Source organism: Nansenia antarctica (assembly GCF_963989245.1).
Source record: "Nansenia antarctica genome assembly, chromosome: 9".
Taxonomy (NCBI): domain Eukaryota; kingdom Metazoa; phylum Chordata; class Actinopteri; order Argentiniformes; family Microstomatidae; genus Nansenia; species Nansenia antarctica.
Genome location: NC_137679.1, coordinates 9,855,284 through 9,876,520, shown reverse-complemented (window position 1 = coordinate 9,876,520; position 21,237 = coordinate 9,855,284). Strand labels below are relative to the sequence as shown.

Here is a 21,237-nt window from a genome sequence, read left to right as displayed (position 1 = left end):
CTCTCTCTACCTCTCTCTACCTCTCTCTACCCCTCTCTACCCCTCTCTACCACTCTCTACCACTCTCTACCCCTCTCTACCACCTCTCTACCCCTCTCTACCCCTCTCTACCACTCTCTACCCCTCTCTACCACTCTCTACCCCTCTCTACCCCTCTCTACCACTCTCTACCCCTCTCTACCCCTCTCTACCACTCTCTACCCCTCTCTACCACTCTCTACCCCTCTCTACCCCTCTCTATCACTCTCTATCACTCTCTACCTCTCTCTACCCCTCTCTACCACTCTCTACCACTCTGCCTTCCTCTACCAACCAACAAACTACCCTCAGCCTACAGAGTCCTGAACCACCCTATACACAACCTTCTCTCATCTAGTCTTCGCCTCCTCCTTCCCTCTCTCCAGGGCTTTTTGTTTCCAACTCATCTCTCTCGGACGCCGGTCTGCATTTAAAGGGATGTTTAAAATGAGGGGACGGGGGGGGGTCTCGTATTTCAGCTCTAACTGTATCTCTGAGAATGCTGTTAAACCTATTAATTACGTTTTAAAGCCTTTTTGTGAGTCTCGGGCTCCCCAGTAGCCAACCCCCCCCCCTCCCGCCACCCCACCCCACACACACACCCCATCCACCCCCTGCCTCCTATTTCCTCCTCATATACACTGAAGTCTTTGTAGACTAGGGGAGAGCTGCTCCAAAGAGCTCGGTAATGTATACAGATCCTTAATGCATGAGGCAAACTCAGTGATCTCGAAACCCCCCAAATATCTGGAAGAGAAAGCAGTAGCAACCCACATTTATGTATCAGGGACCAATACAGAGGTGAAGTGATTTGGCTGTAAAGTAGTGTTGGCCTTGGCGCATCGTTAGTCATACAAATGTTTCGAGCGTCGTGTGATTGTGTGTGGCTGATGTTTTTGCTTTTCTTATCGTGGATTATCCACTCTAGGTTTTTTTCTTTTTTTTGCCTTATCTCCTAAAAAAATCTGCTCTCTCGGCTTTTGGCTTTGAGATTTTAGATTTTAGATGATCTATGAGCTTAAAGTCGTTGAAAGTCAACTGGGGGGGGGGGGGGAGAGACACACTGATGACTAAGCTGTTGAGAAGCAATAGCCTCTTACTGCCAAGCTTTCAAAAACATGGAGGAAGACTTAGGGGCGGGAGAGAGAGAGAGGGTGGGGGGGTAGACGGGGTGGGGGGGTGGGAGAGAGAGAGTCCTTCAGGTGACTTTGCTTGGGTGAGTTTTAGTCTGAGGCGGATCTCATGTTTCACCTGTCCCACCGGTCTGTGGACCCGTGACCAGCCGAGTGAGGGCTAGCCATAACATGCATGCTGACAGCGCACTTCTTCTGAGGCAGAGGTTGGAGAAGGGGCGGTGGGGGGGGGGGGGGGGGGGGGGGTGGGTGGTTTGGCAAAGAGAACCATGGAGACACAAGATCAATGTCACACGGACGGTCACAAGTTCTCTTGGTTTTGAACGGAACAGCTGAAGATCCCCCGTGGATAAAGAGATTATACATGTACTGTATTGTGAACTGTCTCTTGTTTAAGTGCAGTATATTTGAGTCTTGTTTCTGAGAAATATGATCTGGATGAGTATATATGTTACGGTACATGTGGGAATACGGTACATGTGGGAAAACTAGGGTTAGGGTTAGGTGCTTGGGTGTTAGGGTTAGGGTTAGGGTTAGGGTTAGACATGCCAGCATGTACCAAGTCGACGTTTTATGCTGCCATGGCCCCCTGAAATGCCGACATGAACCGTTTTCCCACATGTACCGTAACATACATACAACTAACAGTCAGATACACGGCTGCTCATTAACATGTGTGCCGGCAAGTTACCGCTCAAGTCACCGTAAGTGTGGAAGGTCAATGTCCCAGAGTCCCGTTGTGGTGGAAGGCTTAGGGGAGAGAGAGGAGAGCCTGCACTCTTCCAGTGCGAGCAGCTGGAGCTTTTGGCATCCTCTGTGTAAAAAACGCTCCTTTTCTCTCTCTAGCCTCTGTAAAGCCAGACTCTCCGTGGTCTCTCTGGCACCTTTCAACTCCATTAACTCACAATAGCAGCTTTGGTGAAAGTCACTGCCTTAGGAATAGCAGGATCCCCTGGACTTTATAAAGACGCCCCCATGCCCCACTCTCTCTGCATGCTAATGGGGAACACCTTTGATTCATGTGTTCCCGATCTTTTCAGCCCCTCTCGAAAAGGCAGTGTTCACTTTGATCCTTCTGACCAGGTCTGTAAGGCCCAGGAGTTTGTTTTTCCTCTTTTTCAGGGACATTGTGGTTTGTGTGGGAGGTGTGTGTGTGTGTGTGCGTGTGCGCTCGCTCGTGTTTGTGTACCACATCAAGGTCTCACAGTGAAACACTTAGGGACGTGTTGCGACGTTGCTAGCGTGTTAGCGGCTAAATTGCGGTAACTTCCTTGGAATAGCAACTGTTTCGGTAATGACCTTCAGAATGAAATCCGCTTGTACACAGTGACAGATCTGTCTATTATGTTATTCCACTGCCATTACCTGAAAGTGAGACATGGCAAATGGAATGAAACATTCAGCATTGATGTGCAGATGCATCTATCTATCCAGACCAACACTACCCTGGGAATCAAGGAATATGGAAGTTATGGTAACACACGTTCGTTGCAAGTGGCCCATAGTTACATTATAAGTCCGTCCCCCCACAAAAATTGTATTTGTTTTGGGTCTCTGCCATATGTGGCAGTTTGGCGTGGGGGGGGCACAAACAACTTTGTAAATCATCAATCCACCACAGTTGTAGCAGGAAGAGTAATCTGGCTCAGGCCAGCGGCCACTGGCAGTCGTCGTGATGGGGAAGGAGGAGGAAGAACATTTATTTTGTATTCCTTTTCAAGTAGACACTGGAGAAACAGTACAAGGGGGTAGTAGAAATCTTAGGAGGCAAAGTATAGGGAGAAGCAGGTGTCTCTGGAGACACAGTGCTGGGGGGTTGTAGATATCTCAGATATCTTACCTTCGCAGAGACAATGTTTACTCGGTGAGGTAGCTGCATTTCCAAAGTGACTTTTACTTTTACGTAACAGTTATTATGGCAAGTCATAAAAAAGCAAATGTCATTGCTGCATCATTGCATTTTTTCCACAGAAAAATGCCTCAGAGAAAAGGGACTGGCAAAAACCATTCACATCCAGTCTACAGTGCCCTGCCTAAGTTATGAGTGCTGTAAAACACGTGCTGTAACTTCTGAATGGTGAAACCAATATGTTTACAAATACCATCACACAATAGCTGATCATCTCTACTTTAACCTCTTAGTAATTGTTTGATTTCAAATACAAACTTTTGGAGTGTAGAGTGGAAAGAAAAGAAATCGCTTCACTATCCCATGACGCAGGGCGCTGTATATCACACATTCAGTCAATCTAAACTAGTTTTTAAACACTCAAGACACAGAGAGCTCTACCAAACAGCAGACACTGTGTTCATTTGACTCACATACAGTTACTGTATAAGCTATGTCAGATATGTATCAGAGCATGTGCTAGTGTTTCATTCCTGTTCTTGTTCCTTGTTCAATGCTGTCCCCGTGCTTCCCTTAGTTAAAGCTGGTCTTCTAATGAAATATACATAGATCAGATAAAGCAACAGGTTGTCGGTGAAGGTGCTGATCTTTGAAGCGACACACACCTGCATGTCTGTAGGTCCCGAGTAACGATAACTCAAAACTATTGAATAAATGAACAGAACCAGTGCTAATTGTCTTGTAAAGTCGTGCCAAGGAGGATTCAAGCCTAAAGACCACATTCACATGACAAATTCATCTGGAATGCAATCCGCAAAACTTCCCTCTTATCAGATGACTTGGCTCTTGAACAAGGAACATTAAACATTCAATTCAGTTGTCCCCCCCTCTGGTTTCGGTTGAGTGTCGTTTGAATATTGAATGTTGTTTGAGGACGGTTCCGTAGGCCTGTTAGCGAGAGCTCTTCTGCTCACACAGCTCACATCTCATTGACACAGTGATCTGTCAAGCTTCATTTAGTTTGAGACATGTCTAGAACGAGTTCCCACTGTGTAAAAGGAGATACGTACGGTATCATTAACCAATTTAAGTGCATAACTAAAGGTTCATCAGGTGTGTGGATTATGTTCGCGGGCTCTCGTGAATCTTAATAATGGGATTCAGTTATATCAGGTGCTTCCTCTGTCTTCCCTGAGGAAGAACGGTGCTCCGTGAGAGTTCTGGTGAGATATGGGAGCCGAGACTTTAAACTGAACTTTAACCCCCACGAGGGGTCATTTGACCCCTGTGAGTAAATAAAAGTGTTATATCTTTGCACTCGATCACATTTCAGGACCCTCCTTTCATGACTTTTCCTAGATATGTGCGTTCTACCACCCCAGTATCCTTTACATTTTCAAAATCACACCAGGATAAGCTAATATAAAGCTATTTTGTTGTTTTACTGTGTAGGAAGCAGGCTAATTTACAAGCGGGCCAACTAGTGGTTGTTGTGTGTAAATAGCAGCTTACCATTGTAAAGAGGCGGCTCTTTTAGTAGGTAAAAAAAGGCACGGCTGTTCTAGTGTTAAACCAACATGAGTCTTACAATGTGTATTGTATAAATCAGACCGTACAGAGAGAAAGAGAGAGAGAGAGAGAGAGAGAGAGAGAGAGAGAGAGAGAGAGAGATAATGTTATATAGTGGTGGGTGGCAGACCGTAACAGAAACAGAGGCAGAGTTAGATAGAGAGAGGCAGACAGGCATTAAGGCAGACAGCTCAGCCCCTGGGGTCCTCTGGCTCGTGGTCCCTTGTGACTATACGTATATTCTGATCCTCGTGGCCTGTTGCAGTGACAGTGGCTCACCCTCTGGAGAGATGACACAACTCTTGCCCCATACTTCCTTCACAACCTTATGTTTGTGCCTATCACCATGGTTACCCTGTATCAACAAGTGCCATGGACATAAACTAGATGAGGTGTGATTTCCTGGGTGTATGTAGGTGTTGCGTGGGGCAAATGTCAAAATACAGTCAGGTCTGTTTCACCCACGTCTGCTTTACAGTACCAGTCAAAGGTTTGGACACACACTGCAAAAATGAAATCTAAGTAAGATAAAATATCTTAAATCAAGAAAATCTATGCTTGTTTTTTGTCTGCCTGCACTAGTTTTAAGATATCTTTTTCTTGTTTAAAGAACGAATTGGCAAATGACATTTTCCTCTTCTATTGCTATTTTAAGTCTCAATCCCTCATTTTATTGCTTTTTTTTCTCTTGTTTTTGAGAGCTGACTTTTTCGCAGTGCACTTTCCATTCAATTGAATGGGGGAAGTGTGTCCAAACGTTTGACTGGTACTGTAAATGAACAAGCTCTCATGAAAACAGCCTGCTTAGGTGGCAGTTAGCAAAGGTGTGTGAAACATAACAGACCTGACTACCACAAGAGTCACTATGGAGATAGAATCACTCTGGGCAGAGACCAGGTCACATGGCTTCATCAGGGAGCTGTTCCGGTCCCTAGGGATGTCATGAGACTCTAGAAGATTCTGTCACAAAATAGACTCCCTCTTATACAAATGTTGACAATTGCCTGTGGAAACTGAAAATGATCAGATTATAAACAAATTTCTGGACCATAAAGAAGATGTGCTACGTGAGGATGACTTGACATGAATTCATCTTTGTTAACTTCGAATTGTGTAGCGGCTAGGCAGTATTAGCAGTGGTGGACTGGAGGCTAAACACGCACAGAAACACAAAAAAAACAATATCTCTCTGTCTCTCTCGTGCTGGACACTTGATTTAACTGTTGACAGCTCGTCTGGCAAGATGGATAAGTGGAATCCTAAATCCCATAGCCCCAATGCAATGAGAAAATCCACCTGCTGTCAGGTTGCTGTGGCAGGCAGATGTTGACAGCTGACTATAGCTCTAGCCTCCAGGTTGTTAGGATGGTTAGAAGAACATGTTTTAAACATCTTCAGTCGACTACAGACATTTCGGAATCAGAGCAACATTGCGTATGTCAATCATTTGATGAAATACTATACAAAAGATTCCCAAACTATAGAAATTGAATTGCTAACTGTAATGTCCTTGGTGAAGACCATTTGTTGTTTTGGGTGATAGGCAATCCATTTACAAGAGTGTCGAGGTAGGCTTAGACGAAACAAGACAACGTTTTGGAGGCCGTGTTGGAGACTGACTCATGACCCAGATAAATGTTTAAAGAAGACCCAAGCCACAGTCAGAGAGGTTACAATTAATGTCTTAACAATAGCACCATTCGAATCAGTAACCTGCCAGTAGGCTATAGCTAAAAGCATCAACCAAGACACACAATTGGGAACACCTACTATAGGCACACGATTTGAGTAGGAGACCAGTCTTTTTTTTTTCTTACCTTTTTTTTTTAGAACAGAACGTGAATGCGCTATTCGGTTGTTAAGTCGTGACGTGTTTCCGGGTCCAAAGTTGGCTGAGGCGCTGTCTTCGAAATGCCTCAGTAATAATAATAATTCATTATATTTATATAGCGCTTTTCCGAGGCTCAAAGACGCTGCCAAATATGGGGAAAACGGGAAAGTGCTGTGTCCCTTGTTTTATGAATAGATCCGAGTCTAAAAAACGATTGAACTGTCATTCTACCGCTGTAGTACACTGGTATGCTGGTGCGGAGAATTTCTGGTTTGGACCCGGAAATTGCTAAACGTCATGTTTGACGTCAGACTTAACAACCGAATAGAGACTATTATAGCAGAGCGATAAACAGCTGGCCAACATAAGCAGATGGCCAATTGTTTGATGCTTGGTGAGATGTATGAGTCACATAGCATACTTCAGTCTATCTATTTACTGTGTATTGGACTCCAGAGAAGCATAATGCACACTCATTTAACTTTGCAGGAATTGGTGTGTATTGTATGGAGAGCCTAAATGCATTCTCAGGACCCCTATTCAACAGTTTCTATTCTTTCTATTCTATTGCAAAATACTGTATGTATGTATCCAGAGTATCACCACTTTCCATGTAACAAATCACGAAGCCATTCTGCCACAGCAACAAATACTAATTATGATAATTATGTTGTTGTGTAACAATAGCAAGTGTTTTTTTTACTTAATGGATTACTCATTATTTCCTGAATTTCTACCGTTGTTGATACACGGTACTCTGTTTTTCTTTTCATGCATGCCTATTAGCATTGAGCTCCACTAGCTCCACGAATAATTAATATGCCTACCCTTTGTTTTAATGTTGCATGTTCTTACAACAAACAATTACACGGGTACCTTAAAGGCTAAGAGAAAGTATTATTATTATTATTGTAATGACATTATGTAATAGGCTATACAGTTCACTCTTTAATATTTGTATCCTGTCCCCTAAAAGCAGATGTAGCAGATACCACATGATAACTTAGCTCATTTTAGTACCACTGTGTGTGTATGCCAATCGGAAATCACAGACTGTTATTCCCCCCACATCTGGCCGGGTTTGTTGCTATGTACTCTGTGTTGCTAGTGAATGAGTCCCTTTCACATCCCCACCTCTCCTCCGCCTCATGCTTTCTGTCTGGAGGGCAGTTGTAAGAGTAGTACAGTATTCGTCAAATACCATAGCCCCTAAAATGGCTGCCATGTTGCCTCCGTGTCTCAGAGATACATTCCTTGAATACTAAAACCTCTCCCCCCCCCCCCCCACCTTCTCTTTGACAGCGGCAAAGTACCGTAGCTGCAGTCATGCCGGAGTGTTTCATGTGGCGGGAGAATCGCGCTATTCGTTGACCTTCGACCTAGCCAAGGAGCTGTGCGAGGCTCTGAACGCCACCATCGCCAGCAAGGAGCAGGTCACGGAGGCTCACACCCAAGGCCTGGAGACCTGCAGGTGAGAGCGGTCACACAGCCGTCTCCATGACAACCACACCACGGAACTTCTGTTCAGCGACGGCAGTCGTGTGTGTCAATCACAAGTCGATGGAGATTTCTGGAGCAAGTGCAGAAAATGTTGCACTGAAACATGCATGAATATTTATTATGTATCTTTTTAAACTGCTACTCACTTTCTTGTGGACCTATTCTATGTCAAGGCTGGTCAAAGCTCTCACCTACCTTATCACAATTGAAACACTGTGGTACAGTACAACATTGATTAACAATTAAAACATAAAAGGTTTGTCTGTTATTAGCTATAAATCACCTATAAGTAGAAGTCAGTTATTAGCTCACCAGTGTTATCTAAAGACAGACTGAGAGGTGTTTGCCATAATTCTTCATGGTATTGTTGATATTGGTGTAGCCTACAGCTAATTCATACATAAGCCAATGACTAGCAATTGTATATCTATTGATAAGATTGTCATATCATTTTAGGTATGGTTGGATCAGCAACCAGAATATCACCATCCTCCGACAGAAGGCACACATTAACTGTGCCAACAACTTGACCGGTGTCTTCTACCATCATGACACACCAGACAAACCCTTCGACGCGTACTGCTATGATGCAAAAGGTGTGTCCCGTTATTCAACCTATAGTAATACTGTATAATGGTATCGTTGCAGCACACCCAGAACTCAATACCGATTGGTTATTCATTGTTAACTAACTTCAAACATTTCTTGACAGATGTGTCTGGCAAGAACTGTGACGGGGCCATCCTGGAGTCCCCGGGGCTCGAGAGTGTTCAGAGACACGAAGACTTAGTCGCAGACGCTGCGGGTGAGTAGGGCACCACCGCCGACAACATCTGTATCATCAACATCATCAGCGCCAGCACCATCATCATGATCATCTCGTTATTCATCATTTCCCCCAGGGGGTTAACGATAACTTACAGTACGCAAGTGAGATATAACATCTGCATGTCTGCGCTATCTGCCATTGTCCTTTTGACGGACCCCATTTCCACCTGACATTAACCACTAGGTTCTAGGACATCAGGGTGACAGAGACACGAAAAGGTTATGAAACAGGTTATGAAACAGGAGTCGTGACACTCATTTGTGATAGTCTGGATGAGAGCGAGAGCTAATGATTTAGTCCATATGGTTGGGGTCTGTACTGAGTATCCTCGGTGGTGTTATGTCACACACACACACACACACACACACACACACACACACACACACACTAACAGGACACGGTCCTACGTGGAGAAAGTGTGAAACGAGGACAATACCTGGAGGCTGGGGCTCAATCACATGGTTGACTATGACCTCATCTCTAGACACGCCCACCGCTGGCCTGCGCCCAGCAAACTATGTTCTATGAGGTGTTGGCAAGGCATCGTGTTACCTTCCTTGTAACCTAGTAAAACTGCCAAACATGAACCTGATGGGAGGATGATAGTGAAAGATCTATCAGTGTGGAGATGGAGATTTACCAGGGAGGCTTTGGACTGATACTGTACTCTATGTTCTCTCTCAAAGGCAAGGCAAGGCAAAGTTTATTTGTATAGCACATTTCAAACAACAGGGGCAATTCAAAGTGCTTTACATACATTATTTAAAAATACAGCAAGAGGAGCATAGTAAGAAAATAAAAATGGAAATGAATAAAAGCAAATATAAGAAGTAAATAGATCAAACGTTTAATAAGACAATAGTTTGATCAAATACTTTGATAGAAGTGTTTGTGTTTAATCATAACTGCTGCAAAACATGAAGGTTTTTAGCTTAGATTTAAATATTTTAAGGGTTTGGGCCTGTTTGATTTCTTCAGGGAGTTTGTTCCAGGAGCATGCAGCAGTGTGACTGAAAGCTGCTGCACCGTGTTTTGTTTTTACTCTTGGAATGATTAGCTGATTAGTCTCAGCTGACCTGATACATGTACTGTACATGTATTCAATGTGCTGTACACGCTCTCATACATAGTGTATGTAGTGTACATGTCTTATCTATTTCAAAGGGTGCCCATAAAGCAATGTTCAGCTATGGTGCTTTATCAATTGACCTCATATTGTAGTTTGTGGATGGATGAATGTCTCTGTCCAAAAGTCTGAGTCTAGAGTCTGTACTAGAGTGTACAACACAATATCATCATCTATAGTGAATGCAAAACAAAGTCAAAGTGCTATATGAGTAATATGCATCATTACCTTTTACTGGCATACTTAGTGTACGTGATATGATTTATGGGTTACATTTGATCCTCCGTATTCCCATTCGATTACAGAACGAAAACGGTAGACTCACCCACCATAAATAAGGGCTTATGTCATAGGCGAACAGATGATGAGACATGAGATTGTTTATCACTGATATCGGGCGGGGTGAAACACTGTCACAGGGCCGAGGCAGACATAATAATAATAATAATAATAATAATACATTAGATTTATATAGTGCTTTTCTAGACACTCAAAGACGCTTTACAAACTGAAAAGATCGAGTAGTAATAATAAAAAGAAACAAAAGGTAAATAGAAGAAATATAGGGGCCTAATTAAGGTAGTGCTGGGGACACATGGGAAGGGGAGGGGGAGAGGGTTAACTGGTGAAGGTGAGCTTGAAGAGGTGGGCTTTGAGGGCCTGTTTAAATGTTGGGAGGGTGTTGGCCTGTCTGATGTGGTCGGGGAGGGCGTTCCAGAGGGACGGGGCTGCGGTTGAAAAGGCCCCTATCACCCCAGGTCCGGAGCTTGGTCCTGGTGGTCTTGAGGGTGGTCTTGGTCGTCAGACCTGAGGCAACGGGAGGGGGGTGTGGAGGATAAACATAAACGAAAGCGATCGATCTCACCAGACAGGCAGTATCTGCAGTTCAATTCCAAGCGTGTTTGTCTAGATAGCCCCCCACTAAACTGTGGCCATGTTGTCTTCTACACACAGGTGACCCCTCGGATCAGCCTGCGTCAGTCGACGAGATCCCCGAGGAGAAGAAGACAGACATCCAGACGACAGATGCCCCCGCGGCCGACGAAGGGGAGCCAGACACCACCGTGGTCCCGGAAGGTGACACGGCCATGCCCCATGGGGACTCTGACAACCTTGCCGGAGCTGACATGGACCCCACCAAAGCCCCTGGGGATGAGGGTGCCGCTGGGACAGACGACACACCTGTAGGCGACGATATGGCCGTGGACCTGGCCGCACATGTACCCACAGAGGCCAGCAGCACAGAGACCGGGACGGGGAGCGACGCGTCGGAGGGGGTGGCGACCACGGAGAGCCCCGCCAAGGCGGAGGAGCAGCCCACCGGGGACGAGACCCAGGCGGTCGGCCCGACAGAACACTTTGGGGGGGGGGTCGTCCCTGAGATGGGAGAAACCACCGGGTCGGGGATGGATGAGGATGAGAGCCACACGGTGACACCTGTCGGAGAGCCGGAGGAACCGCTGCACGGCACGTCCAGCGAGGCGGAGACGGTGGAGGAGAAAATAATCGAACCCGAGCAGGAGAAGGAGGTGGACGTAATAGGTAAGGAATACCCCCTGTTTGGTGATTATGTGCTTACTTTGTGTCCTGCGTGTGTCCTGGATTGTCCTTTCGGTTTCCGTTATATGGTATTCCTTGATAGTTTTCCTGAACAGAAGACAGATAATGAAGATGATGATTTTATTAGATGCGTAGAGCGTACTTTCACATACGTCACAGAGTGCAAAGCGAATACGTTAAAGGTAAAAAAAAGCTTTAACAAATGCTGCTCTTCATAGGGACTGTTTTGACAGGCTGACAAGCAGCTCGTATCTTCAAAGCCCTGAGCCTAAAAGTAGCAGCTGTGCTACACTGACTGAGGGATTTTCTTTTGTAAAATGCATTAAAAAATAGGTCCTCCTCTACATTTTGTTCCAGTCATTGCAGATGCAAAATGCTTGTTCCGACAGTTGCTATTTGGGAGGGAATTTGGTCTGCAGGTGTTTGAGGGTGAAGGGAAGTGGTTAGTCACAGTGAGATGTGGCTTGACATCTGCAAGTATATCTCAAATGTGACATCCATTTATTTTGCTGATAACCTTGATAATCATCAAAAACATTACATAGAGAAATCTTTGTGAGGCAGTCTAAAGACAATACATGCATCATTGTAAGTGTTTCTTTAGTGGTGTACACATCTTTAGTTACAGCAATCAAACCCTTTTCGTGTAATAACTAACTATTATAGCCGGAACACAATAACTACTAACTAGTATAGCCAAAACACATTAGGTCTTTAAAACATGACTGTGTTATGTCTGTGCTATTAGCTCTTACTTCTGCTCTGTTTCCAAGGTGATTCAAAATGGACTGCTGATTTAATGATACCATATGGATCAGATTTCTAAATATACATCTCAAAGTGCGTCATTCCCCTCAGCACTTCGAGGAAGTCTGTTAAATGATCTCACTTAATGTTGAATTACCCCTTATTGTGACATGACCTTAGTTACCACATAGTCCATTCACTGCTTGTAAGATAACAGAGAGGGATTTATAGAACAGGAAGAAATGTGCAGAAAAGTTTTTGGTCTGGGTTAGGGTTAGGTCTGGAAAGTTAGAGAACAAAACTAACGCCCCCTGGTGTTGGGTGGGAAATAGATCACACTGAACAGATGATTTCAATGTAGAAATTTGATTTCAGGTTTCAGAATTCCTATTCAACTGTAGGATTGAACTAAAAAGCCATAAAAAGTCAGTTCCCAAACAAGTCATAGCCCAAACAACAGCAAGTCTGCTTAAAATGAGTAAGCCTTGTTCATAATTCAGTTCATCTAGTTTGAAAACATTTGATTGCGCCCTGCTCTCTCTCTAGTCTTGACACTCAGATTGACGACTACCTTTCAACCTTTCTCATGGTGACTTGGAAGTCGGTCTTTGTGTGTGTGTCCTCTATAGTATATTTGGAGAAGGCTGTTCCCCCTGTTGTGACCGGATGAGAGAGAGGAGTGCTGCTGTGCCACTGGCTGTGTCACACAGCAAGACGTTTCCTCACAACTCACCATGCTGGAATAATACTGACGACATATCAACTGTCTTTCTATTATATACAGTATTTTACTTTAAGAATGGAGCACATCAGTACTCCCAGTACCCAGAAAATCAGGAGGGATGGTGGATTTTATCATATGGGGACAAGTTTAGCATCCCCACAGCATCAGTGACTTCAGTGTCAGTGACTTGGTAAACATGTCATTGCATGTGTGTGTGCCCCCTCGCCCACAGTATTTTACTCAATATGCGCAAAACTAAATGTCGAGATAGCAGTAATATCACGTTCATTGATAAAATTAATAAGGGATGGAAAGGGGGGATGGCTGTTTTAGAAGGGGGATGATTTTGACTGTTTTTATTTCAGAGAGGGGAAGCCATCCCCCATCAACTCGAGTGCAGAGTACTCCTCACTTTGAGCCTCCTATAATCCATTTTTTCCCCTATTGGACTATCCTGCTCCCCAATATCATCATTCCAATTCATTTCGATGCACTTGAAGCATTCAGTCGAACCTAGGTTCATCATGACAGTAATGAACCGATGGTGAACACTGCTGTGCACCACTGAGTTTCACATCCGTCCAGAGAACAGTGAGGGGGGACCCACACCAGTATGGGTTACGACAACTGTCTGGGCCACGATACACTGTCCTGTATCGTGGCCTAGTGAAAAGTGTTACTATACCTGAGAGAATCATCAGGTGATCATCATGACCTGTTTGGTCCATTGTGATTCACGCTGAGTTTTTCCTGATTGTTTTTGTGTTGTTGTTCTATCTGCACACATTCCCGTGTGTATTAAACTCATGAATCTTAGCTTTACGCAATGAACTCTCAGGTGCCAACTTTAACTCAGGTTCCGTGTTCCGCGTTCCACGTTCCGTGTTCCTAACATGCTCAGTTTATTACATCAAGCCTGTAATAGTAAATCATTCCTTATCGTTACATGACAGGTGGCACTACCTCTTTGTGACTCATAGGACAGGCAAGGTCATTAATCAATTTGCAAACATAATGTATCAAGATCTACTGCACTCTCTAGGGGTCTGGCTCTATACACACACATAGTGAGTGAGTGAGTGTGTGTGTGTGTGTGTGTGTGTGTGTGTGTGTGTGTGTGTGTGACACCAGTTGTCATCTATTTATGAGGTGTCAGGGATGATAATAATAATAATAATAATAATAATACAACTTTTTATTTCTATAGCGCTTTTCCTGCAAACGATGCAGCTCAAAGTGCTCCAATCATTATATAATCATAATTTACCGGTAATGATTTAGTCATTTAAAGGCAATATTAAAAAGATGGGTTTTTAATCTTTTTTTTTGTCTTGACATTATTTGCTGAGGTTGCATCCCTAATGTAAACCTGATGATGATGATGATGATGATGATGATGATGCCTCAACTCTCTCTGGTCTTCCTGTGCAGCTCCAGAGCCGTCCGGTCCCCGGGGGAGGATGAACCCTGGCGTGGGAGCGGCACCAACACCAGCAGGCCAGGAGAGCACCGGGACATCAAGTGAGCATCCCTTGACCCTTGACCCCTGCCCCCCCCCCCCCCTTTAATAATAATAATAATAATAATAATAATAATAATAATACATTCAACTTATATATCGCTTTTCTAGACACTCAAAGACACTTTCCAAACTGAAAAGATCGAGTAGTAATAATAAAAAGAAACAAAAGGGAAATAGAAGAAACTATAGGGACTATACTTTTAACACTATACAAACAAGCCATTCTGTATAATGCTGACTTATTCATTGTGGATTATATGGATTAATCATGCACTCTCAAAGCTTTACATATCTATTATTGGGGACACTCACTCCTCAGTCATCTTATATTTAGAATGATATGATGCTATCGTTTCAAGTGAAAGGGCATTCTGATCTTGAATTCAATCTTTTGGATTGCTCTCAAACTTCTTGATCTTGTTCCTCTCCGTAGATTGGCTGATCGTCGTGGCGGTGATTGTGGCCGTGGGCGCGATTCTCCTTGTATGTGCAGCTGTCGCTAAACGGAAGAGGTGGGTTCTCAGGTCACCGATCAGAACGGAACTCTGATCGCAATGTACACAGTCACTGACTGACATTATGGTGTCTATCATTTCTTATACAACGGATTAGATCCGGTCCATTGTCTCTATTGGTCAGTTTGCGTTCCAGCCGTGCCGATATCCATGACATACGCACGGCTAAATGGAATGTTGACACATCTTTTCATAAAAAAGTTAAAAGTTTGTCTCGTCTTCCTTTTGTGAAATATTGATAGATAAATGTGGTAACCGTTGTATAAAAGCGTTACGGAACTCGAAGCCGTGGTATATCGTGGATATCGGCACAGCTAGGGGCTTCTCGTTCCACAACGCTTCACAAATCTGGATATGTTTGTGTCTCCTCCGCCTATCTGCTTTTAGCTGGTGCGGTAAGCAGCAGACTCTGATGATCACCTCCAAGGACGGGACCGAGGGGAACGGGGCCGCGGGGTCGTCGTCGGTGGCCAGCTCCCGCGCCCAGGAGAGGGAGCAGGAGATGGTGACCCTGATGAACAAAGAGAAGATCCAGGAGAACGGGAACACAGAGGAGTTCACTGTCATCACACTGGAGGAGTCCCCAGAGAAGGAACAGCTGGCGTGAGAGAGGAGAGGAGGGGGGCGGGGGGAGGGGGGCGGGGGTCTAGTCAGGGGGCAGGGTGGGGGAGAGAGGGAGGGAGCGAGGGAGGGAGAGATAGATAAGACAGAGATGAGATTAAGCTTGGGGTGGGTTGGGGTGGGGGAGTGGGGGATGGGGGGCACGCGGGGGGGGGGGGGGTCGTGACACTGGGATAAGATATGAGAGTGTGGCTGGGATGGAGATGGACACTTTGGCCTGCTTACCAAGCAGACACTGACCATACCAGCTGGGGGTTGGGACGGTTTGTAATGGAAAGTATTGTGGATGTTCTATTGTTTTTATTTGGGATTTTTTTTTAATGTTGGAAAATGATGAATGGTTTGTCCTACCTACTTGTTACAAGGTACAAGGTCCAAAACTGGCCCTCTCTTTTTCTTGTAAGGGGGGGTTTGCTGATAAAAAAAACAAGAGACACAGGTTATGCTATATGCTATATCATCCTTTTTCAAAGGTGGTTAGAATTGGATATTTTTCCAGGCCAAAGGGTTTTAATCGACTCGCGGAAGCCATTCGTGCGTGAACGGGCTTCGTGTGGACATGTCGAAGGGAGAAGTGTGAGTGTGTGTCTACGGTATGTTTATGTGTTTGTATGTACAGTACGTGTGTTTATGTGTGAGGATAGTAAGGAGGGGGGGTTGGCAAGGGGTTTTCAAGAAAGGGGATGAGGGGGGTTGGGTTCTCAATAAGATGGTAAGCTGAGACCTGAAAAGCATTGTTAGCTGAGAGTGTGTCTCTCAATAGCACAGGCCAGAGATGCTTCGACTTTTGAGACACACACACACACGCACGCACGCACACACACACACACACACACAGACACACACACACACACACACACACACAAAAGTGAGTGGGCAATATGGCTGAAAGATTAGTGGGTTTGATTTGGTTTCAGATAGTTGGCCCACTGTTATGGATGTCCCTTTTCATTTCCCTTTGTATTTTCTTTCCATATTAACCTTATTGTGTATATTTCAAACATTTCCTGTGGATTGGGATTTTTCTTTTTGTCTTAACAACACAAAATGTTGTTAATTTAATTTATGCAGTTTGGATTCCTTTTTTCCCTTGTTTTTCGGTTTGCTTCTGTATATACTGTACGTGTCTTTAAAATGCCTTAGCAATAGCTGTCAATCATCTTTTCTGGCATGTACATGCCTTTTAATAAAGAATGTGTCATATATGAGAGTTATTTAATCAAATGCAGTACCTAAGAAGGTCATCAGTTGTGATAGACATTTGCAATAGTCAGAGTGGATATTGTACGGTGTGAAACAAATTGATGTATAGCATTCGAGACTGTACATGAAATACCTTTATATGATGTGAGTTAACATATATATTGTGTAGGGCACAAAATTACATGGACTATCAATACAGTTTTGAATAAATGCAATGGTAATATTTGCCTGTCAGAAGCACAGTATAAGTCCCTTCATACTCTCATCTCAATCTGGAAAGCTAGGAGCGGTCGACAAGCTGGGATGAAGGCAAAGTGCTATATGGCACAAAAACATGATACTGTGATAAAGAAGATAGCATCTGACCCTAATAACAGTAGTCATAACAACCTTAGCAACCAATCCACAGTATTCTGGAGTGTTTCTCCTTCCATGTAAGACAAGCAAGTTATCCCAGTAAGTACTAATGATGATGACACTCACACAGTAGGTTGCAGTCACGGGGCATACAGTAACTCCAGAACATAGAATAGTTCATTTGTAAGAAAGGGGGGCAGAGGTTATCTTGGTTCTGTGGTTCTCGTGAGCAGGAAGTCATACATGTGTTTGGCTCCCACCAGGACCTCTATGGTGTGTTCCCACTGCTCCCACATAACCCAGATTATGACATTATTCGTCTTCATGCTGACTGTTTCTACCACAGGTGAATAACTCATATGTGTGATTGTAATATGGGTATTGTGAATCATATGATATCAATACCCTCCACCCATTTTGACAGTTCATTTGTCATGTTTTTTCAATAAGGCGGAGCTGATTTGAATGACTCCCATTTGTTGTTGTTGATGATGTTGTTGTTGTTGTTGATGTTGTTGTTGTTGTTGTTGTTTTTTGTTGCCTTTTGTCTTTGTTTTTGTTTTTGTTCTCTTGGATCTTGCTCTCATGTGATTCACTTTGAGGAAATTAGCAAATGTATTAGGATAGGTGAGTGTTATATGATGAATTAACAAACCATTGTTGATGAAAAAAGAAATGTAAAGTCATGAATGAAATAAATGTGTATAGAGGAGTTGTTTAGTGGTTGTGGTGTTCATTCAGGGCAATTATATTTGGGAGAGAGAGAGAGAGAGAGAGAGAGAGAGAGAGGAGTGAACAGTGAGTTGAATGGGTTGGTGCGTTGTTCGGGAGCAGGAGAAAGTATGGTTGCCATGGTATCTGGGTCATGATGCAAGAACATTTATACCCACGCAAAATCAAGAGAAAGGAATATAAAGACAGCCATTTTGGTAATTTGTTTTAGAACTTGTATTTCAGAATAGGAAGGAATTCTACACCCATACATAAGCCTAGGCATCAATTTTCTGTTATTTCTTTGTGAGCCTAGCATCGAACCTGCACTTTAACACAATAACCACCTTTTGAGTGTAATTTTTGTGTTTTATTCTTCATTATAATGACAGTGCAACAATTTCAAATAATGTTAAATAACAACATTAAATAACTGTCTCAATCTGTATAACCTGCATCAAATCTTACAAAAAGTCTTGTATTGTCACGTGCAAAAGCAGTATTCGATATGCATTTATAATATTAGTTTTATACTGTTGCATCAGAATTTAATTTCATCATTCTGTTTTTAAGTTTTTGAGTTGCAATTTAAAAAAATATAAATAGTTTCAAAATGTCTTTGCACGTTGTAAAGTTGGATTGGTGTAAATAATTTCTGTAGGAGGAGTTGCAGGCATAATAATAATAATAATAATAATAATAATAATAATAATAACAATAATAATAATAACAATAATAATAATAATAATAATGAAAGTAAAGTAAGTAATTGGAATATCAATAATTGGACTTGCTGATCAAGCCCACTACTACTATGGACCTATCACTAAGCCACGCCTCCTTTGAAAACTCGGACAAACAAACAACGTTTCACTGACTGACCGACCGTGACTGAATGCGGGAGTTGGCAAATTTCAGATTTCTGATTTACCACAGCAAGTCATTTTTTAAAGATGACAAGAATATTTAGTTTAGAAGCTTTTCACCCTCAGATATTAGCGAGTTGTTTGTCTGAGTTTTCTGCCTGTAGTGACTTTTGCTGTGATATGATTGGACAATTTCTATTTTGGGGTGTGGCTTAGCGATAGAGCATTCCCCTCTTTGGCTGTGTTCGGAATAGCGTACTAGCATACTACTCATACTAGATATGACGTAGATTTTGAGTATGTAGTGCGTTCACACTGTACAGTATGCAAGATTTGAGTATGTGAGAAATTTAGTATGTGAGCAATTACTTCCGGAAATATTTAAGTCAGTTACGATGGACACTAGCTCGGGTCCTATTTCCCAAAATGCATTTTGCATCCAGGGTTGCAGGATTGCGTCCAGGGTTGCCAGATGGGGCGGGTTACCGCCGAATGGGCTACTTGATTTTGAGGTTATAGAAAGTTTAGGCTGTAAATTGTCAATCCCATCTGGCAACCCTGTGCGCTTTCAGCCTCGTCAAACTGCGTCATACAAACCCGTCATACAGCTTTTGTTTACATTGTCCGATAGCCTGGGGACCGAAATCTTGCAATAAACATCGTTTTTTGCACATATTTGAGTGTGCAGATGCTGCTTTCTTGCACTCTATTTGATACTCTTCAGCTGCAGCACCCCAGCTAAGTCTGATAACGGATGATCGGTGGTATTTTCACTACATTAACATCAGGGCTGCCAAGTTTCACCAAAAGTTTGGAGTGAGATTTTTTGGCGGTGGAGCGACCCAAAACTGTGCACGTTTTGGCGGCAGCGGCCCCTCTCTCCCACCCAATTATTTGTGCTAGTTTCCTGCAATTTTACATGTTGTTCATAATAAACCAGCACAAGAAATGAAAATAATTAACATTTTATAAACCAAGACAAAAATTCAGACAATATATCATATTTATGAAATCTTAATAAACAAATACAGTAGCCTACAGACTCTAAAAGAAAATTGGGCCCCATCAACAGGACTCAGCCTGTTGGTCAGCAGCAGAAAGACCCTTGGTCGTCATCTTATATACAGTGCATTGCTCATAGATGGCTATCATGTTATACAGTAGGCTACATACCAGGGTTTTTCCTGGGTCAGAATGAGGCCTTGGTGGTTGATCTTGTGCGCGCGTAGCGCGGTCAACTTTTTTTTGAGGGACCCCCAATTGTTGTATTGTAAATTGCAATTACTATTTATTATTACTATTGTAGGAGCCAGATACTCTGCAACGCCAACAACCCAAACTTGCGACACATCCTCTCTGGATGCAAGGCGGGACTGACGCAGGGTCAGTACAGATGGCGGCACGACCGGGTGCTGCGCAAACTAGCGGAAATTCTGGAAGCACGCAGACTGGAATCAAACAAGAGCAGCCCAGTCACATCACAGCAGCGGATCCAGTTTGTCCGGCAAGGGGGAAAAAGTCAGGGCAGCAGCACGAAGCAGTGGTCCCTCCTGTCTCCTGGAGGAGAGTGGAACATGAGAGCTGACCTCGATCGACAGCTGAAGTTCCCACACGAGATCACATCAACCTCCCTTCGGCCAGATGTCGTACTCTGGTCTACCCCGATGAGGACAGTCATCATGGCGGAGCTGACCGTTCCATGGGAAGAGGGGATGGAGGCTGCCTTCGAGAGAAAGAAGGAAAAGTACACAGACTTGGCAGCTGCGTGCTCGCAAGCAGGGTGGAGGGCAGTCACCTATCCTGTGGAAGTTGGGTGCAGAGGCTATACAGGAACATCTACACAGCGGCTCCTGAGGTCGCTGGGGATCACAGGATCCAAGCTGAGAAAGGCGCTCAAAGACCTGGCGGAGGAGGCTGAACAAGGGAGCTTCTGGCTCTGGCTCAGAAGAAAGGACAAGGCGTGGGGGAAAGGAGGATCCTAGGGCTGGCTGCAGGGAGTGGCAGGGAGACGTCCCTGTCACTGCTCCACCACCTTGAGATGTTCCGGGATTAAAGGAGCGAAACATCAGTGAAGGGTGGCTCCCGGCTGACGACCCTGCAGTCAGCCCACTGGCACCGTCGGAGGTGCGACAGGCAGCAATGCCCAGCAGGTATACCCACCTGTGCTTTCATCTTGTACCAGTGATTAAGCCATTGATGGCACATAGTAACACAATAAATGTTTATTATGCAGCAAACCAACGACTACGGATCTTATATAACCAACAGCAACACATCAAACTAGGACGCACAGCGCGTCAACCGGACAATCCGTCGGGTTAGCATCTCAGTAGCAAGTAGTAGACTATGCTCCTTTAACAATTATTATTAATGTACCTGGTTATGTTACAGTAGAGAAACAAATGCATTTAGTAAAGACTTACGCCAAATTGGTGCAACCCAGTCCAGTAGGCTACCAGATACGATGTTGTAATGTATGCACATATTTTGCTACCACGGTTGCCAGACGGAATTGACAATGTCCAGCCCAACCGGTCTAAAAACTGCCGAATCCAC

General features: G+C 43.9%; 1 protein-coding gene across 1 annotated transcript in view; it reads left to right on the top strand.

Annotated features, from left to right (window-relative positions):
• Nucleotides 1-15,530, top strand: part of LOC308165097 (uncharacterized protein) — a gene marked incomplete at both ends in the record, with an annotated part of 18,888 nt that extends 3,358 nt beyond the window's left edge. Inside the window, 7 exons of the mRNA XM_080539195.1 lie at nucleotides 7,703-7,871; nucleotides 8,357-8,496; nucleotides 8,613-8,705; nucleotides 10,810-11,397; nucleotides 14,318-14,407; nucleotides 14,842-14,920; nucleotides 15,311-15,530. Coding sequence (XP_080395321.1) covers nucleotides 7,703-7,871; nucleotides 8,357-8,496; nucleotides 8,613-8,705; nucleotides 10,810-11,397; nucleotides 14,318-14,407; nucleotides 14,842-14,920; nucleotides 15,311-15,530 — 1,379 coding nt within the window. The remainder of the gene's footprint in view (nucleotides 1-7,702; nucleotides 7,872-8,356; nucleotides 8,497-8,612; nucleotides 8,706-10,809; nucleotides 11,398-14,317; nucleotides 14,408-14,841; nucleotides 14,921-15,310) is intronic.
• Between the last annotated feature and the right edge of the window lie 5,707 nt (nucleotides 15,531-21,237).